This window comes from Asterias rubens, chromosome 13 (assembly GCF_902459465.1).
Source record: "Asterias rubens chromosome 13, eAstRub1.3, whole genome shotgun sequence".
Classification (NCBI taxonomy): Eukaryota; Metazoa; Echinodermata; class Asteroidea; order Forcipulatida; family Asteriidae; genus Asterias; species Asterias rubens.
Genome location: NC_047074.1, coordinates 12,163,733 through 12,190,547, shown reverse-complemented (window position 1 = coordinate 12,190,547; position 26,815 = coordinate 12,163,733). Strand labels below are relative to the sequence as shown.

Genomic DNA, 26,815 nt, shown 5'->3' with positions numbered 1-26,815 from the left:
CACTGGTTCTTTGAGGTAAGCAGCGCCTATTTTCCCAGTATATGTTTTAATCATCGACACTTCGTAATAAAGTTAATCATTTGGCTTTTTTGTTGTTGCAAATACAGCTATTATTTATTTATTTGTTTCTATCTACATGTATTATGGAGTTTTGTTCTAATGGAGTTAGAATTACCTCAATGCTATAGCATCGATATTATTTTCAATTACTGCCAGTGCCAGTGGTTATTAGGCAAGCTGGATATCCTACCAATTAACCTATGAACATATAATTACCACTCATCATGTAACAATACAAAAACCTGTAAACAAACCCTCTGAAAAACTTTAAGTTATGCAGATTTATTCATGACACGTCTCCATTAGGTCAACGCTCCCGCTATCACCCCCCCCCACCCCCCACACACACCCATGGGTTGAAACTTATTTGTGTCGAGATCAAATCCCATTTTGTAACCATAGAGTTGGTTGTAACATGGAGGAATTTACTCCTCCATGTGAACCTCTCATTCATGCATGAGAGAGATGGACGCGTCTCGCTTGCACATACATAATACACGTGATTATCAAACACGTGTATTTTGCTTTTTACTGGGTCAAGGATCGCTGATACGAATTCTACGGTATCTAGCAGCAGCCAGCTATAGTTTGGGTAAAGTATTTTAGTATTATTATTTTAGCATGGAATAATTTTTAGTATCTATATATTTGTAATACATCCCCCAAAACAACAAATATAAATCAAATTTCACCATAGTTACGAATAAGTTGTGTTTAACAATGCTTATTTTTGTGTGTTTTTGAACCAATAACTTTTGTGAAAAGCGTGACCGTGTTTGCTAGAGGACATCGTACTTTACGTTGTCTAATAATTTATTTTCAGATAATAAACCACAAGGGAAACTGACTGTTGTTATGGGTTTTTTTCCAGCTTGAAACAAGTGCTTTTGCTGTGACATAAAACCATACCTAATTTAAACTCATAGCCGACGCACGGAAGCAGTCAGGACAGCTTATCGTTTCAGCAACCTTTTCAAGAATAGGCTTGGTGTTTATAAGTAATTGGCCTTGTTGTCTGACTGACGACTGTTGGAGTTACCTGAAGTCGGCGGACAACACTGGGTTGTGGAATTTGTTCTGCTACCGGCATGACCGGCAACAACTGCTGTCACTGTCAGTTTCAAAGATAGAGTCAAGACTTCGGCTTCGGTTTTTACCGCAACTACAACCGAGCGACGGGCCGACATTCACGGACGGAGCACCGGCAAACAGCTGAGACTATCTTTTTTTAGCTAGACAACAACTGCCATTCACACAAGCAGAGACCATGGAAAGATAGGAGATTTTTTTAACTGAAGTCCGAACACATTGAATTCGCAGTTCTCTTTTTTTGGTCAAGGCGTTTCATCACAAAAGTGAGTTGAGATATTTCATTTGTCGATATTCAATTATTGTCAAAACTTTGATTGAAAATTAATTACATTTCTCTACTCTAGTGCATAGTTCAAGTTGAACAATTTCTACCTCCAATCCTCCATGATGAATGGTTCAATACTCTCCCTGATTTATTTTTTTGTCGTTGAGAATATGATTTTAAATTATGGTTACTATAGTATTAGCATGGAGTTAGAATTCTACCTCCATGGTATTACTATTAGTAACCATAATTTAAAATCATATTCTATACTAATTATAATTTATAAATCATTTTTCCAATCTTATCTTACAATACTTACAATTGCTTTACTCTTTTTTGACAACTTTTACTTTTTTAGGCAGTCAGATATTAAATTCCACAATTTTTATGATTATATAATCTAATTTTTTTTCCATGACTAAAATAATTCTGCATAATGTAAATATTTTGTGAATTTGTATTTCCATAAGGTTTATCGCGAATAGCAAAATATCAAGAGATAGCGCTGTTGAACCCACACAAAGGTATAGGCATTGCGTGCGCGAGTGGAAGAAACTGCAAAGAAACCGCCATATTCCTTCCCACAATGCATTGCGTTTCTGAATCGCGATAAACCTTATTGCCATTTATTTTATATATAACTTGTTTGAGTCTAGACTGAAAATCCATGCATTGTTAAGTTCACAATACGCCTCTCTAACTAATATTCATGCATGACGTTATAATTCTTAGTAAGAATCTTACCCTAAATGAGGCTAGTAAAGGCGCACGTCCGCCACCACTTGCAGTGGCTGCACACCCCTATTTAGCCTCATTTTGGGTTAGCATTGTGACGTAACTCGTGCATAAATATAACAGACGCATATCCTTTGACAATGAAAACATTAGAATGCGTTCTCTCTGCGTTGTGATCGCTATTGTTTACGTTATCGCTACATCAGCATGTACAGTTACTGTGACTCGGCCTTAAGATTTTCTCGTTCTCAACCCTGTTTCAGCTTGTAAAGATGGAGATGCTTATAATGGCCTCGGGAGGCCTTAAATCCATCGCGTCTACGCTGGGATACATGGACGGTGATCAGTACATCTTGTCGGAATACTGTGAAGGTAAATTTAATGCTCCTTTCAGGGATCCCAGGTCAAAATTCCAGTTGAACCTAGTTAACTGGGGTCAACTGGTTCAACTGGAAAGTGACCAAACTCGTCCATTTTCCATATCAACCAACTGGTTTGGACTAGGTTTAACTGTGTTCAACTAGGTTGAAATTATAAACCAGTTGGTTTCTGTCCATTTTCCATATTAAACCAACTGGTTTTAACTGTGTTTAACTAGTTTATCAACTGGTTTCAACTAGTTCCAGTTAAACCCAGTTTAACTAGGTTCAACTGGAATTTCGACCTGGATCTACATCTACATCTATTCAACTTCTTCTTAAAGACAGTGGCCACCTTTGGTAATGGTCAAAGACCAGTCTTCTCACTTGGTGTATCTCTACATTAAATGTTTTTTTTTAATAACAAACCTGTGAAAATTTGGTCGTCCAAGTTGCGAGATAATAATGAAAGAAAAAAACACCCTTGTCATACCATAGAGCAACTGGTTCATACGAAGTTGTGTGCTTTCAGATGCTTGATTTGGAGACCTCAAAATCTAATTCTGAGGTCTCAAAGTCAAATTCGCTGAATATTACCAGTACGTACGTTTCTTCGTTCTGACAGAGGGAGTGGGTTCTCACAATGTTTTATACTAGTGGTACCAACCTCTCCCCATTACTTTTTACCATTATTTTGAGTAATTATAAATAGTGTCCACTGATAGGATGACTGCAGACGGTGGGATAGTTCAGACTTTTATCTGAATTCAGACTTTCTTGGTGATCAAGATGTTTTAACAATTGTTATGAGTAATTACCAACCAAGAATAGTGTCCATTGCCTTTTAAAGATTAAAATTAGTTTGACAAACTTGTATTGATTTCGCATCAACCTGGGCACTTACATCTATGATTAAAAAGTTTTGTAGCATTTATGCCTCCCCTACCAATAATATAATTTAGCTTTGGGGTACACACTGCACTTTTTTTTTAGATCACAAAAGTTTGTCTCGTTAGATTGTGTCAACCTTTAAGCGGCTTAACATGTCGCTGATTGTAACTTCCTTCGACTGCATACTGATTAATTTATTTTGCTCGAAAGGAAGATCTACAGTGATGTTTGATGATGAATTTATTATTGTACACGTGCACTAGAAACACGTTGTCTCTTGATTTGATGTGGAAGAGAGAGCAAAGAAAGAGAAATAAATTGACACCCACACAAAAAAAAATCGCTGGAAAAGGGAAGCTGCATTTAGTTTTTTTTTTCATGAGGCATGGTTTTTAACTCAAGTGCTGGGGAAAAACTTCCTAAGCAATAGGGCCTAAGTTTTTTTTTTTCATGAAATTTGTTTATCGTTCGAAATGGGAATTAAACAGTTTGTGAAGAATATTAAGAAGGTGGTTTTTTGTTTTGATGCATGTTCTGGGTCGCTTTCTCGTATGATTTATAACTGTGCAACAATTTGCATAGTTATGATTTGGGATTTTGATAATGATGCACAATATTTTGTTTCATCTTCTCAAGAGGCATGGGGAAAAATAACATTCCAAATCAAAACGTTTTGTTGTTGAAATAGTTTGTTTCTCCTTGTAAAAGTGAATAATTGGCACAGTTTGAAGAATATTCAACTGAGGTGATTTTTCGTTTGATGCGTGTTAATTGGGAATTTTCTCAGAATATAAAACTATGCACCAATTTGCATAGAAGTGATTTGGAAATTCATTTGTTGATGCTCACTTGAAATTCTGGCCATTTAAAAAAACAAACATGTATGTGATGAGCAAATGAACCTAGATTTTACCGATAGTTTTGCTAGGAAGGGTCTGTTTTTTGCCATCAAAGTTTCCCATAGGGTGAAATGTCTGAGTTGGGATAGGGGTATTTGCACAATTCCTACACGTTCTCAGATATTGCCTTCTTCAATGGTTAATGTTACACAACATCACCACACACACGTATTAGCGTTATTGCCCTCCTCCATTTTGCCATCAAAATTCCTATTTTAGGGTGAAATTTCTGCTTGGGATGGGGTCTTCATACAAATGCACTATTCCTATACATTCCCAATATAGTGTTTATTGCCTTCTTAGATGGTTACTGTTACACAGCATCACCACACCCACATTATTGCCCTCCTCCATTTTGCCATCAAATTTCCTATTTTAGGATGAAATTTCTGCTTGGGATTAGGGTCTTCATACATAATGCGCAATTCATACACGTCCCAGTACACTAAATATTGCCTTCTTGAATGGTTTACTGTTACACAACATCACCACCCACGTAACAGTACAGCGTTATTGCCTTCTCCATTTTGCCATATTAAAATTCCTATTTTAGGATGAAATTTCTGCTTGGGATTAGGGTCTTCATACATGCACAATTCATACACATTCCCAGTATAGTGTTATTGCCTTACTGTTACACAACATCGCCATACATGGTGTAAGCATGGGTCTATCCAGTAAGATTTCAAGTTATATAGGCCTAAAAGCTGAAAATTTTTACTGAAATAACTAGATACTGTTACACAACTTCACCACACACACACAGTGCACATCTTAAGCATTACCCAGTAAGATTTCAAGTTATAAAAATAAAAGCTGAAATTACTGAAATTACTGGATATTTTGTGGATACTGAAATTACTGATTACACAACTTTGCCACACACACAGTGCACAGTGCACATCGTAAGCATACATAACCAGTAAGATTTCAAGTTAAAGATAGGCCTGAAAACTTAAATTACTTGATATTTTGAAATTTTGTGGATACTGAAATTCCTGTTATACACAACTTCACTGCACACACACACAGTATACACAGTGCACATCATCCATGTAAGCATTAGCCTACCCAGTAAGATTTCAAGTTTATAAAAACTGAAATTACTGAAATTAATGGATATTTTGCGGATACTGAAATTTTGTGGATACTGAAATTCCCGTTACACAACATCACCACACACACACAGTACGTACACAGTGCACGTCATACATGTACGTATGTAAACATACCCAATAATATTTCAAGTTATGAAAGTGTCCTAGATTGTGCAATGATTATGTATACAATTGTGTACGTGCACAAAGTGAAGGGTGAACAACCTTTTAGTTACGAAAGCTTAATCAACGCTTAGGTAACAGTGGTCAATGATCATTAGCGTTTCATTATTGTTCTGGTTTGTTTATTTGATTATCACATTGGTGCCAGAATGATAAAAAGATCAAGTTTATTTATATAACACATGTGCACATGAAGGTAAAACAAGAATTTACTAGACAAATATCCACCAAAATTAACAATAAAACATGCATAAATTTTAAAAGTGTGAAAAAAGAGAAAAAACACACAAAATAGTTATTGACGATAATAAGACATCTAGTATAGCAATAACAAGAAATAAAGGCCCTCCCCCAAAAAGGCAAATATGCAATTTTGTTTACCTTTATACTTTACAACACCCCAAAGAGCTTAAAAGAGATGCTCTGTTTTGTTTTTGGAGGAATACAATGTTAAGTCCATATTGGATTTGATCTGCCAGTTAGCTTAAATTTCAAAGAGCTGCTCTAAAAGCAGAAAATATTGCCTAACATTTTCCTGCTACATGTAAGCACAACAAAGCTGGATACCAGCTACATTTGGTAATACTATGTAAAATGTTTTTTTTAGCTGATAACTTTTTTTCTGGTAAGCGTAATTTTGTGTGTCAAATGAGCTGCTCTAAAAGCAGAAAATATTGCTTACATTTTTCTGCTAAGCGCAGCTAAGCTGGATACCAGTTACATTTTGTAAATGTAAAATGGTATTTTTTAAGCTGATTTAACTTGATTCTGGTAAGCGTAATTTTGTTGTGCTTAGCTACTTTGTATGGGTACATATTGTACATGATGCTTCACAAAGCAGCTCTATGGAATACATGTTTTTTGTTTTTAGGGCTCTGGTCATATTTTATTCAAGCATACATGTACAATAAAGCATTTCAGATTTATGAAATGCTTTATTGTATGCTTTATGAATTTGGGGCCTGATTTATCCTGTTCTCCTCCCCTGGTGTTTTTACAGATGTACTTGAGGAGATGCTGGACAGTCTTAAACATGAGAACAAGGTGACAAGACCAGTTCGGCTCAACATTGGCGGCTCCACGGTTCTTGAATCGGTGAGTGGTCTCTCAATAAGTAAGCTGATTTCACCGTACTCTTCGAGAGTAACGGATTTATTTTAAACACATGTCATGACATGGCGAAATGTACAGAAACAAGGGTGGGTTTTCCTGTTTTTTTTTCCAGACTCCGATGACTGATTGAGCCTAAATTTTCACAGGTTTGTTATTTTATATATAAGTTGTGGGCCTATGGATAATACTGGTACTGATGTTGTGCGATTGCCTGAAACAAACAAATACAGTTGAAAAAAAACACCGACATTGAGTGATTGATTTGTTTTAAAACTAACTTATGTTCCTCTTTTCCTTTCTTATTAGGATTTATTACACATTCTCTCTGCTGCAGAAGATGATCTTGAAGTCTTTCGATCAGTCCTCAAGTAAGTCAAGCACATAAAGGAAACCCATTTACCCCTGGGTGGAGAGAAGCAAAATATAGTAAAGTTTCTTTCTCAGGGACACGAGTGTCACGGCTGGGATTCGAACCCACACTCTGCTGAACAGAAACAGCAGAGCTTGAGTTAGGTGCTCTTCAGGCTGAGTTGTAGTGAGTCGCGCAATGGTCAGGCTAAGCTTGGGCGATATCGATTTATTTTATTCAGGATATATCGCCGACAATATAGCGCGATATCCAATATAATCGCGATTAATTAAATTTGACATCATCAGTCTTCAAACTCCCAGTGAAAGTTGTAGAAGAGACAAATCACAGCATAAGAGAGGTGCTCTAATGACCTATTCTTCTGGTTTTACTCCCAACCTATGGGGTGCATGATGTCTCAGCTAGAAAATACATCCCGATATTGCGATATTTAATCGATCGCGATATATCGATATTCCGATTAAAACCAAATTGATCCGATATCGAAATCGTTTCCAAGTTAGTATCGCGATATTCGATAATATCGTGATATCGCCCAAGCTTAGGTCAGGCGATTTAAATCTTGATGCGCGATCTTAAAGAGACACAGTTTTAGGCCTCAGCGATGACTTTAAACTCTGTCGTGCGTCAAGATTTCCACGGGGCGACCATCGCGCGACCGACTGTAAACCTGCCTTTATCTGCTCGTCCACGACACCCTTTATTATTATTATTATCATCTTAACAGATTGTTAGTGAACCTCTCCATGCCCCTGGAGCTGATACTACCCGTGCATCCCAACATGACCAAGACAGACTGGCAGCAACGTCACACACTCCAGGCCATGCTCCTCACTATCAAAAAACATTTCATCCAAGAGAAGCCTGTACGGGCCATCGTCGAGCAGATGAGCACCCACTTGGAACACGTAAGTTGTCCTCCTCTGTCTGTCTTAAAGGATCTGGGTACTTTTTGTGACACAAAACACAATGTCCACAGATTTACATTAAACTTACACCGTTTAAAGATAATGATAGTAGAAAGCGTACCTTAAAATAAGTTTGGGTCTTGGGCTAGTATAGTGATTAAAATCAAGAAACATTTCATCCAAGAGAAGCCTGTACGGGCCATCATCGAGCAGATGAGCACCCACTTGGAACACGTAAGTTGTCCTCCTCTGTCTGTCTTAAAGGATCTGGGTACTTTTTGTGACACAAAACACAATGTCCACAGATTTACATTAAACTTACACCGTTTGAAGATAATGATAGTAGAAAGCGTACCTTAAAATAAGTTTGGGTCTTGGGCTAGTATAGTGATTAAAATCAAGAAACATTTCATCCAAGAGAAGCCTGTACGGGCCATCATCGAGCAGATGAGCACCCACTTGGAACACGTAAGTTGTCCTCCTCTGTCTTAAAGGATCTGGGTACTTTTTGTGACACAAAACACAATGTCCACAGATTTACATTAAACTTACACCGTTTGAAGATAATGATAGTAGAAAGCGTACCTTAAAATAAGTTTGGGTCTTGGGCTAGTATAGTGATTAAAATCAAGAAACATTTCATCCAAGAGAAGCCTGTACGGGCCATCGTCGAGCAGATGAGCACCCACTTGGAACACGTAAGTTGTCCTCCTCTGTCTGTCTTAAAGGATCTGGGTACTTTTTGTGACACAAAACACAATGTCCACAGATTTACATTAAACTTACACCGTTTGAAGATAATGATAGTAGAAAGCGTACCTTAAAATAAGTTTGGGTCTTGGGCTAATATAGTGATTAAAACCAAAATGGAATGAAATAATAATAATAATAATAATTATTGTGGCTTCTTATAAAGCGCACATGTCCGTCACTCAGTGACGCTCCTGGCGCTGTAATACAGTATTTCCTGCCAGATTGTGGGACTATGTTTGAATTATGAGACCTAATTCTGATAGCACCATGTAATGCTTTACAAGATGCTGTGGCGCAATTTGCTGTCGATCGGACCAGAAACACCGGGGCGAACCCCTTCTCTTTTCGATAAGTGCACTGGGTTCTTTTACATGCGTTACATAACACATGGGACCAACGGCTTAAAGTCCCATCCGAAGGACGAAGCAATGGTTAATTGTCTTGCTTAAGGACACAAGTGTCACGGCTGGGGATTCGAACCCACACTCTGCTGATCAGAAACACCAGAGTTTGAATTCGGTGCTCTTAACCGCTCGGCCATGACACCTCCACGTATTAAGCGTATTCTGGTATAATTTTATTGAAATTTTTTATAATGTTTTCTGGTATCATTGTTTTCAGCATGGGGCGTATCGAATGGACAAAGACTCCATGGTCTTAATGAATGACTGCTTGGTGTTAATACGCAATATTCTTCATATTGAGGAAAATGCAGGAGAGGAAAGCAATCATATAATAGTCAGGTAGGTTTATGTGTTTTAGTTTTGTGTTCATTGAAGTACGAAACACCTTTGGTATTTGTCACAGACCATGGGTCGATTTCACAAAGAGTTAGGACTCGTCTTATCACGAGTTCGGACAAGTTAGTTCGGATGAGTTACTCGTCCTAACTTAGGATTAATCTTGAGGTCTGCATGCTACAGTGCAGGGTTGGGACTCGTCCTAAGTCCTAAGATTAATCTTAAGTTAGGAAGACAAGAGTTTTGTCACTTGTGTGGGACACCTGTGTGTAACGAGGCAATTTTCACAGACAACTTTAGAGGCAATTGACGGCACTGCTTACAAAAAAAAATACTTTTTGTTTTCTTTGAGTACTTGAACCAGTTAAAAAAAAAAATTACTCCATCTTATTTTGTTGTTGTTTTTCTCTACTTTTGTAGGCACATGCTGGATAGCAAGATCGGAGACGTTATTCACAGTATGCTCGACAGAGACGAAGCCGTGAGTTTTTAAACTTATCTTTATAACAAGTTTAAAGGAACATCACAAAAGTGGTTTTTGCTAACATAATATACATGCTATACATAAACTGACAAACCTGTAGAAGTTTGACATAGATCGACACTTCTATTCTCTGAGCAAGACACTTAGTTATAATTGCTTTTCATCCATTTGTATATGGAGGGCAGACATGGTTCTCGTGGTTGAAATAAAAAAAAAATAGTACACTACATGTATACTCCCAAGGGAGCTGAGCTGGTTTAAGGAATGAAATAAATTGCCCAGCGGCCAGGGCTAGTAATGATGTTGATTGAAGTGCAGTGATAATTTCTTCGGATTTGGGCTAGATACAAGAGATGCTATTGCTGCTTATTCATAGTGCATCTCATTTTCGATTCTACAGCTTTTGATTTCCCAACAGACTTTTGGTAAAATCCTCTTTAAAGTTGAACTAATCAAGTTCTGTATTTTTCATATGTGCACATGTGTACATTGTACATGTATTCATTCAGAGTTTTAATAAGTGAGAGGGATATCCGACAAAATCTAGTTTGCAAGTCAGTGTGTGGGGGAAAAAAAGCAATTGTAATTTAGACAGGCTTTGATATCAGGGGCTTACATTTGCAGGGAAACCTACATCTCTGCAGTGCTTGATGTTTTAAAAGTATAATGATCCATACAAATATGCCTCAAAATTGTTTGGTTTTATTTTTACTTTGCGGATTAACACAGTTGACTCCCATAAATGTTTGACCGTGTTAGTTGTCAAGGTAAAAGGAAAACCGTGCAATTTCGAGGCACGTTTGTGTGGATTATTGTATTCTACTTTAACAACATCTTCCTATACCCATATGCATTTTATAACAAACGGTTACAAACGCTTTTCAAAGACCAACTCGACCGATCCAATGCAATTTGCTCCTTTAAGTTCCATCACTATATAACAGAGGCTCTGTTATGCCACCAAGATCAATCTTAGCTCTTTGTGAAATCAGGCCCATCAAGATTTAGGGATTTTTAGGGTTTATAATAAAAACTTGTTTTGTTTTGTTTCTCACAGGAAACATGGATTGCTCCGATGGTACAGGTTATTCGACTGATTTTAAGGGATCAGGTAAGATAATGTGTAAAAAGAAATGAACAAAAATAATGAAGAATGCATTACTTGACAGAAATTTCCAGAATGGATTGTACAATGATACTTTAGGCCTTTTGATCTTTTCCTTATTTCAGATTTTTTGCAATGGTTTACAAGGTGGTTTGGCACAATGTGCAGACGATTATGATCAACAACCTAATAATATCAATTAAAAGTGGCTTCTTTTGTAGTGCTAATATCCACCATTCAGGCACTTTGACATTTAGGATTTACATGTACCTGTAAGGTATTTTTGAAGTACGTTTTGGAAATAAAAAGACCGATTCCTTTACATAGCAACATGTAATTGTTGTGGCACAATCTGCAGCCAATCAAACCAGGATTGCCGGGGTGACCCCTTCACTTCACGATAAGTGAACTGGGTTGTTATACATGCATTACACAACACATGGGACCCACGGTTTTACGTCCCTTCTGAAGGACACGGCATAAATGGTTGCCTCTTAATAACCAGCTCAGCTTGGTGCAACAAAATATATGAATGGGAAAAAAAATGTTTGATTAAACTGTTATAAGACCATTTAAGAAATTTTGTGAATTTTTGTTTATACTTAATATAATTGATTCCTCTCCATCTACAACAGACGTCTCAAGACTTGGTCAAACAGGCGGTCAAACTCTACGAGAAAGGAACACTATTCACAACCGACGACCCGAAACAAACTCCCGAAGAAAAAGCGGACGTTGAGGTCGGGGACAAACCATCTCCCTGGACGTCCATATGGGAGAAGGGTCCTTCTGGGCTCCAGCATCGCTCTCTCTTCCTGCTTCCACCGATAGCGGGAGCCCAAGTCGCGAGTGACAGCGGATGCGACTCTGGCTGCAACGTCCTCTCCGATTTTGAGAGAAGCTCCAAGGCAGGTGGAAGTTCGTCGTCCAAATCGGAGCAGGACCTTAAGGGAAACATTTATCTGACACAGTCTGCTGTCGATGAGAAGTCCTCGAGCAGTGGCTGCGACTCATCGTCATATACCTCGCAGTCCTCTGGCGATTCACCATCCCGGAGTGTTTCTCTGAAGCAAGATATGTCATCATCTTCAGACAGCTCAACGCCTTCAGAATCTTCATTAACATCTGATGCGTCACCACCTCAAGACGTATCGCCACCAGAAGATGGATCACTGTCGTTAGGTGCTTCCCTCTCACCAGAAGCTTCCACGTCACCCTCTTCAGTTTCCTCGCTTTTATCTGAGCCCTACGGGTATCAAGATTCTCCTGGGGGTTCTCCAGCTGGAATGTCCCTCCAAGGCACCCCTTGGACTGTCTCTGGTATTAGCGGGTTCCCACGATGCACAGAAACGACGTTGGAAAGGACCGTGGGAGATGCGCCTGATTTGACGAGGGATGGAGAGACGTCGGAAAACCCTTGCAGAACCTCTGCGAGCCAAATGTCTGAAGAGGTAATTGTATTCTTGACTGAGATTTGTTGTTACTTTGCATTCACCTATCTTACCTAATTTTGGTTGACACTTGAAACCTTTTTTAAACAAAATCTTGGTTGTATTTTTTTTTGCAGGATGATAGCTGTAGTAGGGCATCTGGCAATGGCTCAACTTTCAGCAGATCATCTGAGAATGGGTCTTCCTCTAGTGGATCATCAGAGACTGGATCATTCACTAGCTCTACCGTAGTGTCGGAGGTCACTCGTCAAAAGGAAGCCCTTAAGTAAGCCTTTTGATGTACAATTGCAAAGAGCTGTAGAATGTACTCTGCAGAATGTTTTAAGTGACCTGGTGTGGGCTACAGTTTTTATTTTTGCCCAGGGGCTATTGCCACCTACTTCTGGGGCTGAAACAGGGTTAACCCCCCTTAACAGTCCATACAGATGTAGGATTGGGTATCGCACATCAGAAAGCTGTAGAGTAGAAAGCATTGAGTTCCCTGTGGTTCTGAACATCAGCACAACACATGTTGTAGTTCTGGAGACCATGCATACGAGTGTCTGCAGACCTTTACCTGATTGTACACGATGTAACAGTCAATGAATGTTGCATATTACAAGTCATACAGACTGCATTCTGCAGCCATACATTGTAGGTAAACTACTCTGCAGACTCCACCCAATGCAGATTATATTCTGCTGCCGAGGAAGACACTTCATGTAGCAAAACGTTTTCTGGTATTCAGCTAAAACTAGTTCCCCATGCACATGTACAGTTGTACCACAATGTAAGCTAACTCAAAACAGAAGTCAAGCTGGGAAATCTGTTTTCATTCTGTAGACTGCAAAACTTGGTTGGTTCTGTAGCCTTAAAGAATGTATTCTGCAGTGTATATAATGAGACATGTTTCTCCTTTCAGGAATCTACTCTGCAAGTTTGCTATTCGTTTCTGTCAACACGGACTGAACCGATGCATTATTTTGTGCCAGGTGAGACAAATCTTATTAATTTTTCTTCACAGAACTAGTGGGACAGTAGAGAGTGTACAGTGCTTACACACATCAGTGTATAAGGTTAAAACCAAAACAAATTTTCTTTATCCTCCATGCAAATTCAACATCTGTTCGACATAATGACTTATTTTTTCTGGAATGTTTTTGAAAATCTTCTCCAACAGGATAACATGCTGCAGCATTTGAACGACTGTTATGTCCTTTGGTGTATGTCCTACTTCCTGCCGTTCTCCACTTTACCATGTGTCAGCTACAACGATGTCAGGTGAATATAAACTTTATACAATTACAACAGAGCTTCTTGCGGAAAGTTCCTTGGAAATATACCAATCATTCCATTTGCCAATAAACAACTTTTACAATCTCCCATTTGATGAATGTAGCTCTGTAAGTCTCCCTGGTCGTTTGTTGTGCATTAATTACAACAGATCTGCAAACTCTCCCTAATTCTTGCGGAAAGTTCCTTGGAAATATACCAATCATTCCATTTGCAGATAAACAACTTTTGCAGTCTCCCGTTTGATGCATGTAATTCTACAAATCTCCCTGGTTGTTGGTTGTGCAACATTTACAACAGAGCTGCCTGGAACTCTCCCTAATTCTTGCGGAAAGTTCCTTGGAAGTATACCAATCTTTCCATTTGCCGATATGACAACTTTTACAACCCCCCATTTGATGAATGTAATTGTACAAATCTCCCTGGTTGTTGGTTGTGCAAAAACCTCCCTGATTGCAAGACGCAAATGTTGGCATCTCTATTAAAACCAAAGGCATTAGGCAAAAATTAATCCGTCAAGTGTAAAATTACAGCTCCGTAATCAATGATCCAAAATGTACTCCTTCAAGTTTTAGTAGTTTCATGTTTTCAAGGGGTTCGTGAAAAGTTGTTTTAAATTTATCAGCATGTTTATTTGCTTCTTGTTTTACATCCTTCTATCTGTAGAGCGCCTTGAGCATCTGTTTAGGGGGATTCCGGCTCTATATAAAAACTGTACATTTTTCTTATTTAATGTGATTCCTTCGCCCTGCTCCCTGTTTTGATCTCCAGGCATAATCTGTCCTCGATGGTCGTAACATACCTCATCTACATCACCCTGAACACCTGGGAGAGCTTCACCATGGCAACCAACAATGCTAGTGACAGCAAGTCAAATATCCTCTTCAGAAGGTTGGTCTAAATCTTAATTCTTAATCAATTCTCAATAAAAAAAAAATGTTTATCATAATTCATACTTTGAATGATATCCAAGCATTTGTCTTGTGAGGATTTTGGTAAGGGACCAACTAAAGGCAGTGGACACTATTGGTAATTACTCAAAATAATTGTTAGCATAAAAACTTATTTGGTAATGCGTAATGGGGAGAGGTCGATAGTATTAATCATTGTGAGAAACGGCTTCCTCTGAAGTAACATAGTTTTTAAGAAAGAAGTAATTTTCCACGAATTTGATTTTGAGACCTCAGAATAAGATTTTGAGGTCTCAAAGCCAAGCATCTGAAAGCACGCAACTTCGTATGACAAGGGTGTTTTTTCTTCCATTATTATCTCGCAACTCAGACAACCAAATTGAGTTAAAATGTTCACAGGTTTGTTATTTTGTGCATATGTTGAGATACACCAAGTGAGAAGACTGGTCTTTGACAATTACCAATAGTGTCCACTGTCTTTTTAAGAACTCACTCTGTGGCAGTCAAATCAATAACGAGAAGTCCCCTCGATCCATTAAGCATAAGCCAATTTCCTGCTGTACCTCCCCTAGGTAGTACATGAAGTTTATTTAAAAGCAGTCTACCAAATTCCCAACTTCGAAAGGAATAATAACACAAAAAGTTCTCAAAAACAATTCTACACAGTAAAGTAGATCTGTACACATTGTGTTACTGCAAACTGAGTATACATTAATATTTTCTTAGATCTGAAATTTTTCTCGAAGAATTTATTGGCGGACATGAAGTGAATTTCAGGGGAAGAAAGATGCAGGTTATGTCTGGCTCTAAATTGTGTTTCTACACAGAAAGTCTGTAGACCCTCAACCATCCTACTATGTGACCAATTAATATTATCAATTCAAGTTGCCTGGCACTGATATTGTCGTGTCATTTATTACAGATTGTACCTACTGGTCGCCAGTCTAAGACAGATTCTGACGACGGCGCGTCGATTCATGGAGCAGGATTTACAGCCCGACGAAAAGGAGCATCTGCACATTTTTATCAGTAAGTAGTTCTGTCATGGAACCTTTGCAGTTATGTTTTCCCGAAACTGATTTTTTTTTGTCTTGCGAAAGAATTTGAAGATGTTACTCATGTTAACTGATTACTCACAACTTCATTAGTCGTCATAACTCAACGTCCAGTCACGCACATTAAACTGATTATCATACTTATAATTCTGTCACATAATCACAACTAAAACACAATCTAGTTTTTTCCCCCTCATATTTTTTAAAATATGCAAACAAGGGTAAGAGCCACCGAAGCGTTACTCATGTTACTCACAGTTACATTTGTTACCATTACTCCATTACTTTGTTACATTACCATGTTACACACAGGTATGTTAGCGTTACTCAGTTATTTAGTAACATTACCATGTTACTCACAGTTATATTACAGTTACTCATTACTTGTTACATTACCATGTTACACACAGGTATGTTACCATTACTCCGTTACTTTGTTACATTACCATGTTACATACAGTTATGTTAGCGTTACTCAGTTATTTAGTAACATTACCATGTTACTCACAGTTATATTACAGTTACTCATTACTTGTTACATTACCATGTTACATACAGTTATGTTACCATTACTCCGTTACTTTGTTACATTACCATGTTACTCACAGTTATGTTACAGTGACTCATTACTTGTTACATTACCATGTAACAAACAGTTATGTTACCATTACTGAGTTACTTTGTTACATTACCATGTTACTCACAGTTATGTTACAGTGACTCATTACTTGTTACATTACCATGTAACAAACAGTTATGTTACCATTACTGAGTTACTTTGTTACATTACCATGTTACTCACAGCTATGTTAGCGTTACTCAGTTATTTAGTAACATTACCATGTTACTCACAGTTATATTACAGTTACTCATTACTTGTTACATTACCATGTTACATACAGTTATGTTACCATTACTCCGTTACTTTGTTACATAACCATGTTACTCACAGTTATGTTACAGTGACTCATTACTTGTTACATTACCATGTAACAAACAGTTATGTTACCATTGCTCAGTTACTTTGTTGCGTTACCATGTTACTCACAGTTATGTTACAGTGACTCCCATTACCCAGTTACTTTGTTACATTACCATGTTACTCACAGCTATGTTATCGTTACTCGCGTTACTCAGTTTTTGAGATGTTAAACCATCCCCCCCTGATCCCGTTTTACAGAATGCCTGTGCCAGCTCGAAGGAATCCGAAAACTCTATGTGCTGCTCCTGCGCAAATTCCGTCCCAAGAATGAGTCCATCCAGTACTTGAGGGCGCTAGTCGTCGGTAACGACGAGTTGCTGCGAATTATTTCCAGCAAGGATGCCTACGCCATTCCAGGGATCAATCACATCAACTGTGAAGAGCACGTCAGACAGTAAGTACCGAAGAGCTAAAACCAAGGGAATGCTTAGTAGGTCCATATTTATTCACATTAGTCCACAGATCATACATGGATGCTAACACCACAAGGCCACAGACGGCCACTTCAATAAGTGGCGAAAATCCAGACTGGTTATGTCCACGCAGGAAGCATAATTCAAAATTGAAATACATAATCTGAGAAACCTTTTTGACAGTAACATTTCTCAGGTTCAACTTTTGAGGGATAAATCTTATATATATTTTTCTTTGACGCATTACTTCCAAGTGAAATGATTCTCAAATGCTTTATACCATCGAAAGCTGCTGTATTTCTAACCAATTAAACTTTTATCATCATCATCATCAGTCGACTGCATGGCAGGCACACACAAGCTTTTCCCATTCTCTCTTATCGTGTGCTATTCTCCGAATCTCTAATTTGTTTAGTTTTATTTTAAGAGTGACCAAACATATACCTTCCCTTTAAATGTTTCAACTGTTGAGCTTTTCGGGCTCAGATGTCATGATTTACATTATAATGGATTTTCTTCTTCTAAAGGCTCGCAAGTCGCCAGGTCCTCCTGACCTACAACGAGCTACTGCAGAAGTTTAACAGCAACACCAGGGAAGAGAACGAGGCCGTCTTTACTCTGATGTACCACACGGCGGTCGATCTGAACAACCCCAAGCTGGTTTACCAGCTGCTGATCCTCGACACCTTCGCTGACCTCTGGGAGCAAGGTCCAAAAGACTGCATCTCACAGGTAATAATGATAATAATAGTTAATAATAACAATAATCTTTTTTTTTAAATAGCGCTTTACAGACCCGAAGCTGAAGGGCATCTCAAAATGCTTCCAACATCATTACCCCTGGTCATTGGGCCATTGAATTCATTCCTTGAACCATCTCAGCTCCTTCGGGAATATAAGGCCTGTGCAACCATCTCTGCCCTCACATGTACCCGTTTACCCCTTACTCTCAGGGACACAAGTGTCATGACTGAGACTCAAACCCACATTCTGCTGAACAGAAACACATTAGAGCATGGTGTTTCGTATCCGCTCGGCCATGACACCCATCAGCCACTCACTATCACTCTTTTTTTTCTTTTTTTTATATATACTTTCCTTGAATTAAACCAATCTTGTGATTTTTTATTTTTTATTTTACAGAGTTCTTGGAACCTGATCGATTACATCGTGGGTCGGTTTACAGAGAGCAGTCGAAACAACCCGGACATCTTCCTCAATCAGACCATGACAACGTCCAGCAGAAAAAGGTACGATAATTTCCTTCATGCGTAGAAGACACAGCTTATACCCCCGTTCACACAGCTCTACGACCTTACGAAGATCATGCCGATCACCCCGATCGTATCAAGTTAAGACAAACTCTCCGTCAAAATCAAGCAATTTGGCAAATTAAAGACTCCACACAACTGTACTGCTTCTACGTAAAAAACGTATGAATGGGGTATTGTCTGACTTTCAAAGATTCAAACAAATCTCATTTCTGCTTCTTTTTTCCTTGTTTTGCTGTCCTGTTCCTGTTAAAGAGCTATTTTATAGCGAGAGTCAATGTAGATAAATATTTTTTAATATCATATTTGCTGGTTATAAACGGTTCAATCTTTATGTTCGTTTACAGAATGTATGTAGAGTTAACGTCAGAGGATACATGTACGTCGGAGGATCTATCGAAGGACGAGTTTTCATGCCTAGCGGTGAGCAGTCATTCCTTTGTGATGATAAAGAAATCTATTTCTTCCTCTGTGTTAAAAAAACCATGACAAAAACGAGAGGTAGATTCAATTAGATTCAATAATTTTGGATAAACAATCCCAACGCTCTTGTAAGAACCAAACAAGAAGACAACCCCAGAGATCTACATGTATTCCAGGGACAACCCTCACACTCATGTAGAGACTGAAAACCCATTCCACTTCGTGCCCCCGGTGGGATTCAAACCTGGGCCCCAGAGGAAGAGGGTGAGGCAAAACACTACTATGCCAACCTGACTGCCCTCTGGGAGGGCAGTTGTTGTCAAATAGACCGATCCATTAAGCTCTGCCCCATTGCGTACTGACCAATCACAATGCAACGAAGGTCCGACAAATACAGTCCGACATGCGTGCGTGTATGCTTGGCGCGGGCGGCAGAGTTGTGCAGTAAGGCATTGGAGAGGCTTACGTGTTCTTGCTCACACATGCGTCGTTGGCGGAGCCTAATGGATCGGTCTATTGGGGAGACCGCCGCAATTAGGACAGCATATCTCAGTTGGTAGAACGACGTCATGTTAATCTAGAGGTCGCAGGTTCACATCCCGCTCTAATCGATGTTTCTTTGTTTAAAGGCAGTGGACACTATTGGTAATTACTCAAAATAATTATTAGCATAAAACCTTACTTGGTAATGAGTAATGTGGAGCTGTTGATAGTATAAAACATTCCTCTGAAGTAACGTAGTTTTCGAAAAAGAAGTAATTGTCCACGAATTTGATTTCGAGACCTCAGATTTAGAATTTGAGGTCTCGAAATCAAGCACCTGAAAGCACACAACTTCGTATGACGAGGGTGTTTTTTCTTTCATTATTGTCTCGCAACTTCGACGACCAATTGAGCTCAAATTTTCACAGGTTTGTTATTTTATGCATATGTTGCTCCAGAATCTTTCTCGAAGGCTAAAATTAAGAAAGGCAAAAAAGAACCCTTGAAGTTTGTGTTGAATTTTTCATAACTTCTGGGGTGTTTTTCCGCCTACAGATGAAACCACCGTTATCAAAGAGATTGCGAGATGGTGTATTCATTCACACGGTACAGAGCAGTAGCAGCGAAGACGAGTCTGCTGAGAAACACCACGTAAAGAGTAACCTACAGACATGTATCAAGTCACTCACCATCAAAGGTAAACATTTCATTCTCGGTCAAGGGCACAATGTCATGGCTCTGCTTTCCGCTGAATTCTGCGCCTACGATCACAAATCCACGCTTACGTGCAAGCGCCGAATGCCTAGTAACATGGAGTACGCATGCGCAGAAGCCAAAGATCGCTGCTAACCCGTGAAATCTGCTTGCCCTTAGCACAGAATTCCCTGCTTCCGTAAGCGCCGATTCTGTGCTTACAGTAAGCAGAGCCATGAGATTTGGCCCAGAGCTGTGTATTGAGAAGACATGGTTGTTTTTCCTACTTTAGTTTGAATTACAATTTTGTGTAATTGAAAACTCTACTGAAACCTACTTTATGTGGACATGTACTTGAGAAAATATTACTTTTTTCCTCCCAAGAACCAAATATCATGCCTGATGTGAGAGAGTTGCAAGTAAGGCCGAGTAAAAAAAGAAACATGTTTAGCCTCCGGATTTCTCAAAAAAAGGAAGGAGGAGGGGCGTCATGGCCGAGTGGTTAAGAGCATCGAATTCAAGTTCTGGTGCGTTTTCACCGGAGTGTGGGTTCGAACCCCAGTCGTGACACTTGTGTCCTTGAGCAAGATACTTTACTATAATTGCTTCTCTTCACCCAGGGGAATAAATGGGTACCTGCGAGGGTAGAGGTTGATATTGTGAATGAAAAAGCCTTTGGAGCGATATAAACTGTTGCCCAGGTTGTATACTCCCAAGGGAGCTGAGAAACATTAAAAAGGGATGTTATTGGCCCTATGACCAGGGCACTAATGTAAAGCGCTTAGAGAATTAAGTGTTAGTTATTAGGCGCTATACAAATCAAAAAATTATTAATTAATTTTTTTTTTTATTTTTTTTTATTTCAAGATGGCCGCCATTCTTTTTAAAATGTCACATATCCATTGTTTTTTCTACTGCTTAAACACACAATACATAAATGAAACATTTTGGTCAAGACATTCATACAAGACATTCAAATTATTTTAGCTAAGATCGTTTAAAATAACCTTTTTTCATTTAAAAAAAAAAAAAATCAACAAAAAAAACAAAACATGTGCAAACAAAAAATAAAATAAAAAATAAAATAAAAAAGGAAGTGGGCGAGGACGCTAAACATGTTTTTTTTTTACTTGGCCTAAGAAGCCATTTTCAGAGTTATGTGGTTATAGAAAAAGAAACTGAAAATCAGAGAAGCATTGCTGTCAGAAGTGTTTCTCAAATTGTATAGTTTAATTGCGGAGTATTCTTCCGGATAGGGCATAACGATGTTTCAAAAACACCTTTTAAAATGAAACTTTCACAGGTTAGTTTTATTGTACATGTATATCTACATTTATATATAATTAAATTGATCAAAAAAATGTGATGTTGCTTTCTGTTTGCAGGGTACAAACCTCAGATTCGTGCCTTGCAGAAACTGCTTCTAGAGACATGCTATGCCAAGCTTGGTAAGTTCCACCCCCCCCCCCCCCAAACTACTGTTGTATTTTAGCCAGGGATGTGATTTGTCTGTGCTTAACTGGAATTCTGGGGGGTGTTTTCGTCAAAAAAAGAACAAGAAATTCTGGGTTTTTTTCCCCCTCACCATTCACCGTAAAAACTCAACACCCAAACTGATGGACTCTGATGGTGGTTTTCCTGATGCCATGTGAAGCATGATCAGTTAACTTGTGCAGTCCTCAGTCAAACGCCATAATAACAAAAACATGGATTTGGATTTTGAAGGGGGTTGAGACGGTTTCTTTCACCATATTTATATGATTTTCAAAACAAACTTGATAAAAAGCAGAATAACTGCCGCATAGTTGTAGAAGATTAACATTTATATTGGTAACATATTAACTCATGTTTTCTTTACTTTTTCCAGCTTGCCCGAAGACAGAAGTTGTTGAACCACTGGTTTGGCTGAATCACAGTAAGTATTCACTGACAAATAAACTGGAACGAGCCATTCATTAAGTTCATCAGTGTCAATAATCAGATAATCCTTTCCGTCAATCAGCTAATCTTTTTTATTTATCTTATGGCATAGACTTGCGTCTGTGGCCGCCTCATCCTAAAATTGCAATGGGGTGCATTATTTATTTATTGTTTACCCTGGGAAAACCTTTCAGTGAGAACACTGATTTTGCCCAGCAGCATCCATTAACAATTTTATAATTATAGTTACACTAGAAAAAAATCCACTAGAATAACAATTTTCTTTCAGTCACCGCAGCGGCTAGTCTCAGCTCGTGGACACTTTTACCACCCCTCTTCCCCAATGTGTCTATGGGTGCGTTTGTTAAGCTTCCCTGGGTCGACCCCGGTTTGCCCCGGTGCGTTTGAATAGCTTTGACCTCACCCGGGTCAGCCCCCAGTGCCCTGCTTGTGGAGTGGGTCACTTGGGGGCAGGGCGGCCCCAGGTGCATGACGTCACTACGAGAACGGTGGGTGTTCGTTCGTTCAGCTCTAGTCAGGGGCTCACCTGAGTGAGCACCGCGGGGTAGACCCAGGGAAGCTAATCGAACGCACCCTATCCTAACCTCAATCTTTCTCCTGGCAATCAGCTAATCTTCCTATTGGTAATCAACTAATCTTTATCGTCAATCAAGCTAATTTTTCCTGTCGGTACATAGTCGACTAATCTCTCCCCATCTCTCTCTGCAGTCCAAATGAAGTCTGTGCCGCTGTTCACCTACTCCCAGGCCGACGAGATGGCCAATGACGACCCCCACTTCCAAGAAGTCTTGCAGCATCTTGGTCTGCATAGTTCAAAGGATTCCCAACACCTGTTCCCATCCATCCCGGCCTTCTGGACGGCTGAGATGTGCTTCAGTGCTGCCTCCATGCTTGGCGAGATCCAATGCGGTAAGTCTGCACTCTTTTAAATAAAGGGAAGTAAAAATGGAATAAAGGGCAGTTAAGACTGCCCTTTATCCCCCTATGCTGTCATCCAGCAACTCACGTTCTTTAATAATAAAAAAAGGTAAAATTTGTTCACTGACGGGATTATTTTCTCGGAAATTCCAGAATCATTTTCGTTTGAGAGTACCGCTGGCACAAAGAAACCATGATTTGTGGAGACACACTTGCCCCAATCTTGTTCATTATTGTGCTGTGACTACGTAGTGACCCATGATTTGTGGAGACACACTTGCCTCAATCTCGCTTATTGTTGTCCTTGACTACGTAACGAGGAAATCAACCTCAAATGCAGAGTGACTGGGAATCACACTTAACAAAAAAGACAGTAACAAGGGAACTAAAAGAGAATCTGGATGGGTGCTTTCGCAGAAGTGCTTCAAGGTACACTGTAGTCAACATAATTTGACACATACATGTACCAAACTGTATGGCAATGAACTAAAACTATCCACTAAAATACAACAGCATTGTCTGAGCTACGAAGGGCACTCGTACAGAAACATCAAAGAACCTGTCTCTCAGCTTATCCTCTGGTTATCAAAACATGGAAAAGGGGAAGACACAAAACTTCCGCAGAAGGGCTTCGATGTACACTGGAGTCAACATAATATGACACATACCAAACTGTTTGGCAATGAACCAAAACTATCCGCTAAAATACAACAGCATCGTCTGAGACACGCAGGGCATTCATTCAGACACATCAAAGAACCTTTCTCTCAGCTTATCAACTGGTTATCAAAACATGGAAAAGGGGAAGACACAAAACTTGCGCAGAAGTGCTTCAATGTTCACTGGAGTCAACATAATCTGACAAATACCAAACTGTTTGGCAATAAACCAAAACTATCAACTAAAATACAACATCATCGTCTGAGACTAGCGGGGCACTCGCACAGAAACATCAAAGAACCTGTCTCTCAGCTTATCAACTGGTTATCAAAACATGGAAAAGGGGAAGACAGAAGCTCATCTATCTGGATGTAGTTGCTAGGGACATCAGGGCGTTTCCAACTGATCCTCCCAACCTAATAAGGGATAGACAAGAATGGGCAAATCTCAACTTGATTCCGACCTCGGTCGACTAGAGAGAGTATCATGAAAGGCTGTCCCATCGCTTACCTGCCTTACTTTATTGAACAGTGCTGACCGCTAGATTGGCACCTCATGAATTTGAAGACTGATTGTAAGTTTGTGATTTTCACTGCTGCAATTACGGCGTTTGGATGGTCGTCAAATGCCAAGACTAAACTATCCAGGTTTACCATTCAGGCATGCTTTTCTCTCTACTTAAGTCCGTTTTCCGATTTTTTGCCTTTGGAAAAAATCTTAAAAACTGTTATTAATAATGCCTGAAAGGTCTTTTAGAGCCTACACCACACACGCCTGATACTTCACGGAGGCAGTGAAGGCGATTGCCTCCATGCCTCTGGTCTTTGCCTTGGTGCCCTTCAAATGCCCCAGTAGTAATTTACAATTTCCTCAGAAGAAAATGCCTTGGTGCCCTTGCCCTTTCAAAAACGAAGCATATGAACATGTAGGTCCACCCTTAAATGCAATAAAAATGTTGACTTTTCTCCAAGGACCATATATCATGCTCGTGTGAAGACAACCAAATGAGCGCTTACATTTGGGGTTTTTTCGTCGACCTTTATGAATATTGATTTATTTTTGTTTGTACCCCCGTGTAGATAAACTGAAATTCGCAATGACGCCAGAGGGTGAGCTGATGAGTGAGTACCTGGAGGTACAGACGCCAGGAGTGACCAACCATCCGAGCTGGCCCGAGGATGATGATGTGGAAGAACAACCCGAAGAGAAACCATCCACCTCAAGGTGAGCTTTCAAATTTTCATTTTATTTGCTAGTCTTGCAACAAGACGTTTCTCGTTTTCCTTTCACGCACAGCGCGGCCATCTAACCAACAGCGCCGGCACCGACTCACCTGACTAAGTCCACTCACCGCCCCACGGGGGGGGTGGAGTAAGTCCACTCATGGCCCCGCGGGGGTTGGACTAAGTCAGGTGAGTCGGTGCGGGCACCGTTGGCGAGTTGGCCGCTCTGAAAGGGAGAAACGTCTTGCACCAAGACTATTTATTTGCAAGCAAACATGAAAAATCACATTAAAAAGTTGCAGATCAAAGATTTACAAGAACAAGCGATTTAATAGTTTTAAGAAGAATACAAATATGTAAAAACACTTAGCAAAGTATTGAGGAACCCGGCCTGGCCGCGGGCAGATACATGTACTGGAGGAAACAACCTCCAGTGGGGTGGCACACAAAACACTGAATCAAAACAAAAGACAAGAACCCTGTCAGGGAAAGCCAATAGCGACAGAAAGTCACTTTCAAAGTGGCTGACCTTTTGGTTCCAGACAACAACAAGACCAAACACACCCTCCCCAGGCCCCTGGAGGGATACGCATTACCCACCATCCAGCCAAGCCAGGCAACTCAGACACAAAAACGACAATCATTATTAACCAATCGAAGTCGAGTATAGACCCCGCTTCCAATGGTTTGCCTCCTTTGGCCTCAGTGAGGGCACTTTGTGGGTGCGTTCGACTAGCTTCCCTGGGGCTCACCCTGGTCAGCCCCTAGTGCCCTGCTTGTGGGGCTGGCCCGAGGTGCATGACGTCGCAGATTCCATACCTTTCGCCTAGGTAGCAGTTATTAGCAGGACAGTTTATATCTCAACTCAGGAGGCTCCCAATTTCCGAAAAATCTACTCCGCGGTAGTAGAATATAAAGCAAGACAAGTTCTCAAAGGAATGTAGTCTACCTGAGAAGTAGATACACACATGGTGTTACCCCAAACCAAACATGCATTGATACCTCACCATGCAATGCCTCAAATCCGTTATAATAATGTTCTTGTTTACCAACAGGCCAATGAACCGCATCTCTACACTTCCGAGGAACATGTGGCTAAGTGTGATCCAGCAACTGAACGCAGACAAAGAAGAGAAAAGCTAGATGGGGGAATGTTGACGTCTGTTTTACCAAACCTAACCCACCAAGTCCACTATTTCCCGCCTTCATGCATCACTGCTGATCCACCGCCCAGTACTTAAGCAGCATGCAGCATCAGAGTCCAGCATTCTCCAGAAGACGATCAGAGCATACTGATCGAAACGTCGAGTTAATCCAACGGTTCTTTTCAGAACCACCCCAACTCATTTAGAGATTGTTATTACATGGTGTTACCGCAAACTTTTCTATATATAATTTGAGATAAGTTGCACTGCTGACTTCGTAAAATGTTCATTTGAACTGACAAATTTCAAAAAAATACTTTAATTTATTTTTTTATATAATTGTGGATTATTTTGTATACCGCTGTTCGATGAAACAAAAACATGTAGTCAGGGTAAAAAGGTTGCACTGTGACTGCAGTATGTGACATAATGTGATAGACTTGATTCCAAGTCTGAAACTGCAGTTGATTCTCTGCATCAGCCACATTGTAGGCTTATTATTGATTGCTTTGTTTCCAGCAAATTCAACACCGTTTTTGAATGTGTGTGTAACATTGTTTAAAAAAGGTTTATTAGATATTACAATAACATCTATTATATATTGTACTTGCTGCTAAAACATAGGATTCAAACTGCCTCTAGCTACCGGGCAACCTCGGTAGTCTAGTTGGTAAGACACTGCTCTAGAATTGCAAGGGTCGTGGGTTCGAATCCCATCCGAGTAATATGCCTGTGATATTTTTTCACAGGACTCGGGAACGTACTGAGTATACAGTGCTAACACACATCATTGTATGGGTATAAAAGAAATGTGTTTGCCTAGCATGGAAGGTTTCCCATAGTTTCCCAACCTTGGTTGGGAAAAGCTCAGGCTGTGACGATGCAATAGAAAGATCTATTCAAGTTTGATCAAGTTTGAT

General features: G+C 39.6%; 1 protein-coding gene across 1 annotated transcript; it reads left to right on the top strand.

The window, feature by feature from the left end:
- Window positions 1-1,072: 1,072 nt before the first annotated feature.
- LOC117298483 (protein timeless-like) lies at window positions 1,073-26,017 on the top strand. The gene is made up of 24 exons (XM_033781762.1): window positions 1,073-1,415; window positions 2,416-2,524; window positions 6,582-6,676; window positions 7,001-7,062; window positions 7,792-7,972; window positions 9,347-9,468; window positions 9,886-9,946; window positions 11,007-11,060; window positions 11,690-12,505; window positions 12,622-12,770; window positions 13,407-13,476; window positions 13,665-13,765; window positions 14,549-14,668; window positions 15,611-15,717; window positions 16,924-17,119; window positions 17,666-17,870; window positions 18,282-18,388; window positions 18,757-18,832; window positions 19,871-20,012; window positions 21,394-21,456; window positions 21,876-21,923; window positions 22,658-22,858; window positions 24,607-24,751; window positions 25,806-26,017. The coding sequence occupies exons 2-24, from the start codon at window positions 2,425-2,427 to the stop codon at window positions 25,891-25,893; spliced, it is 3,309 nt and encodes a 1,102-aa protein (XP_033637653.1). The 5' UTR covers window positions 1,073-1,415; window positions 2,416-2,424; the 3' UTR covers window positions 25,894-26,017.
- The last annotated feature ends 798 nt before the right edge of the window (window positions 26,018-26,815 follow it).

Excerpts from the sequence above, each read along its gene's own strand:
- LOC117298483 (XM_033781762.1), top strand. The coding sequence starts at position 2,425 with ATGGAGATGCTTATAATGGCCTCGGGAGGCCTTAAATCCATCGCGTCT. Across the intron at positions 9,947-11,006 it reads TGCTCGACAGAGACGAAGCC|GAAACATGGATTGCTCCGAT; the intron begins GTGAGTTTTTAA and ends TGTTTCTCACAG. Across the intron at positions 18,833-19,870 it reads ACGAGTTTTCATGCCTAGCG|ATGAAACCACCGTTATCAAA; the intron begins GTGAGCAGTCAT and ends TTCCGCCTACAG.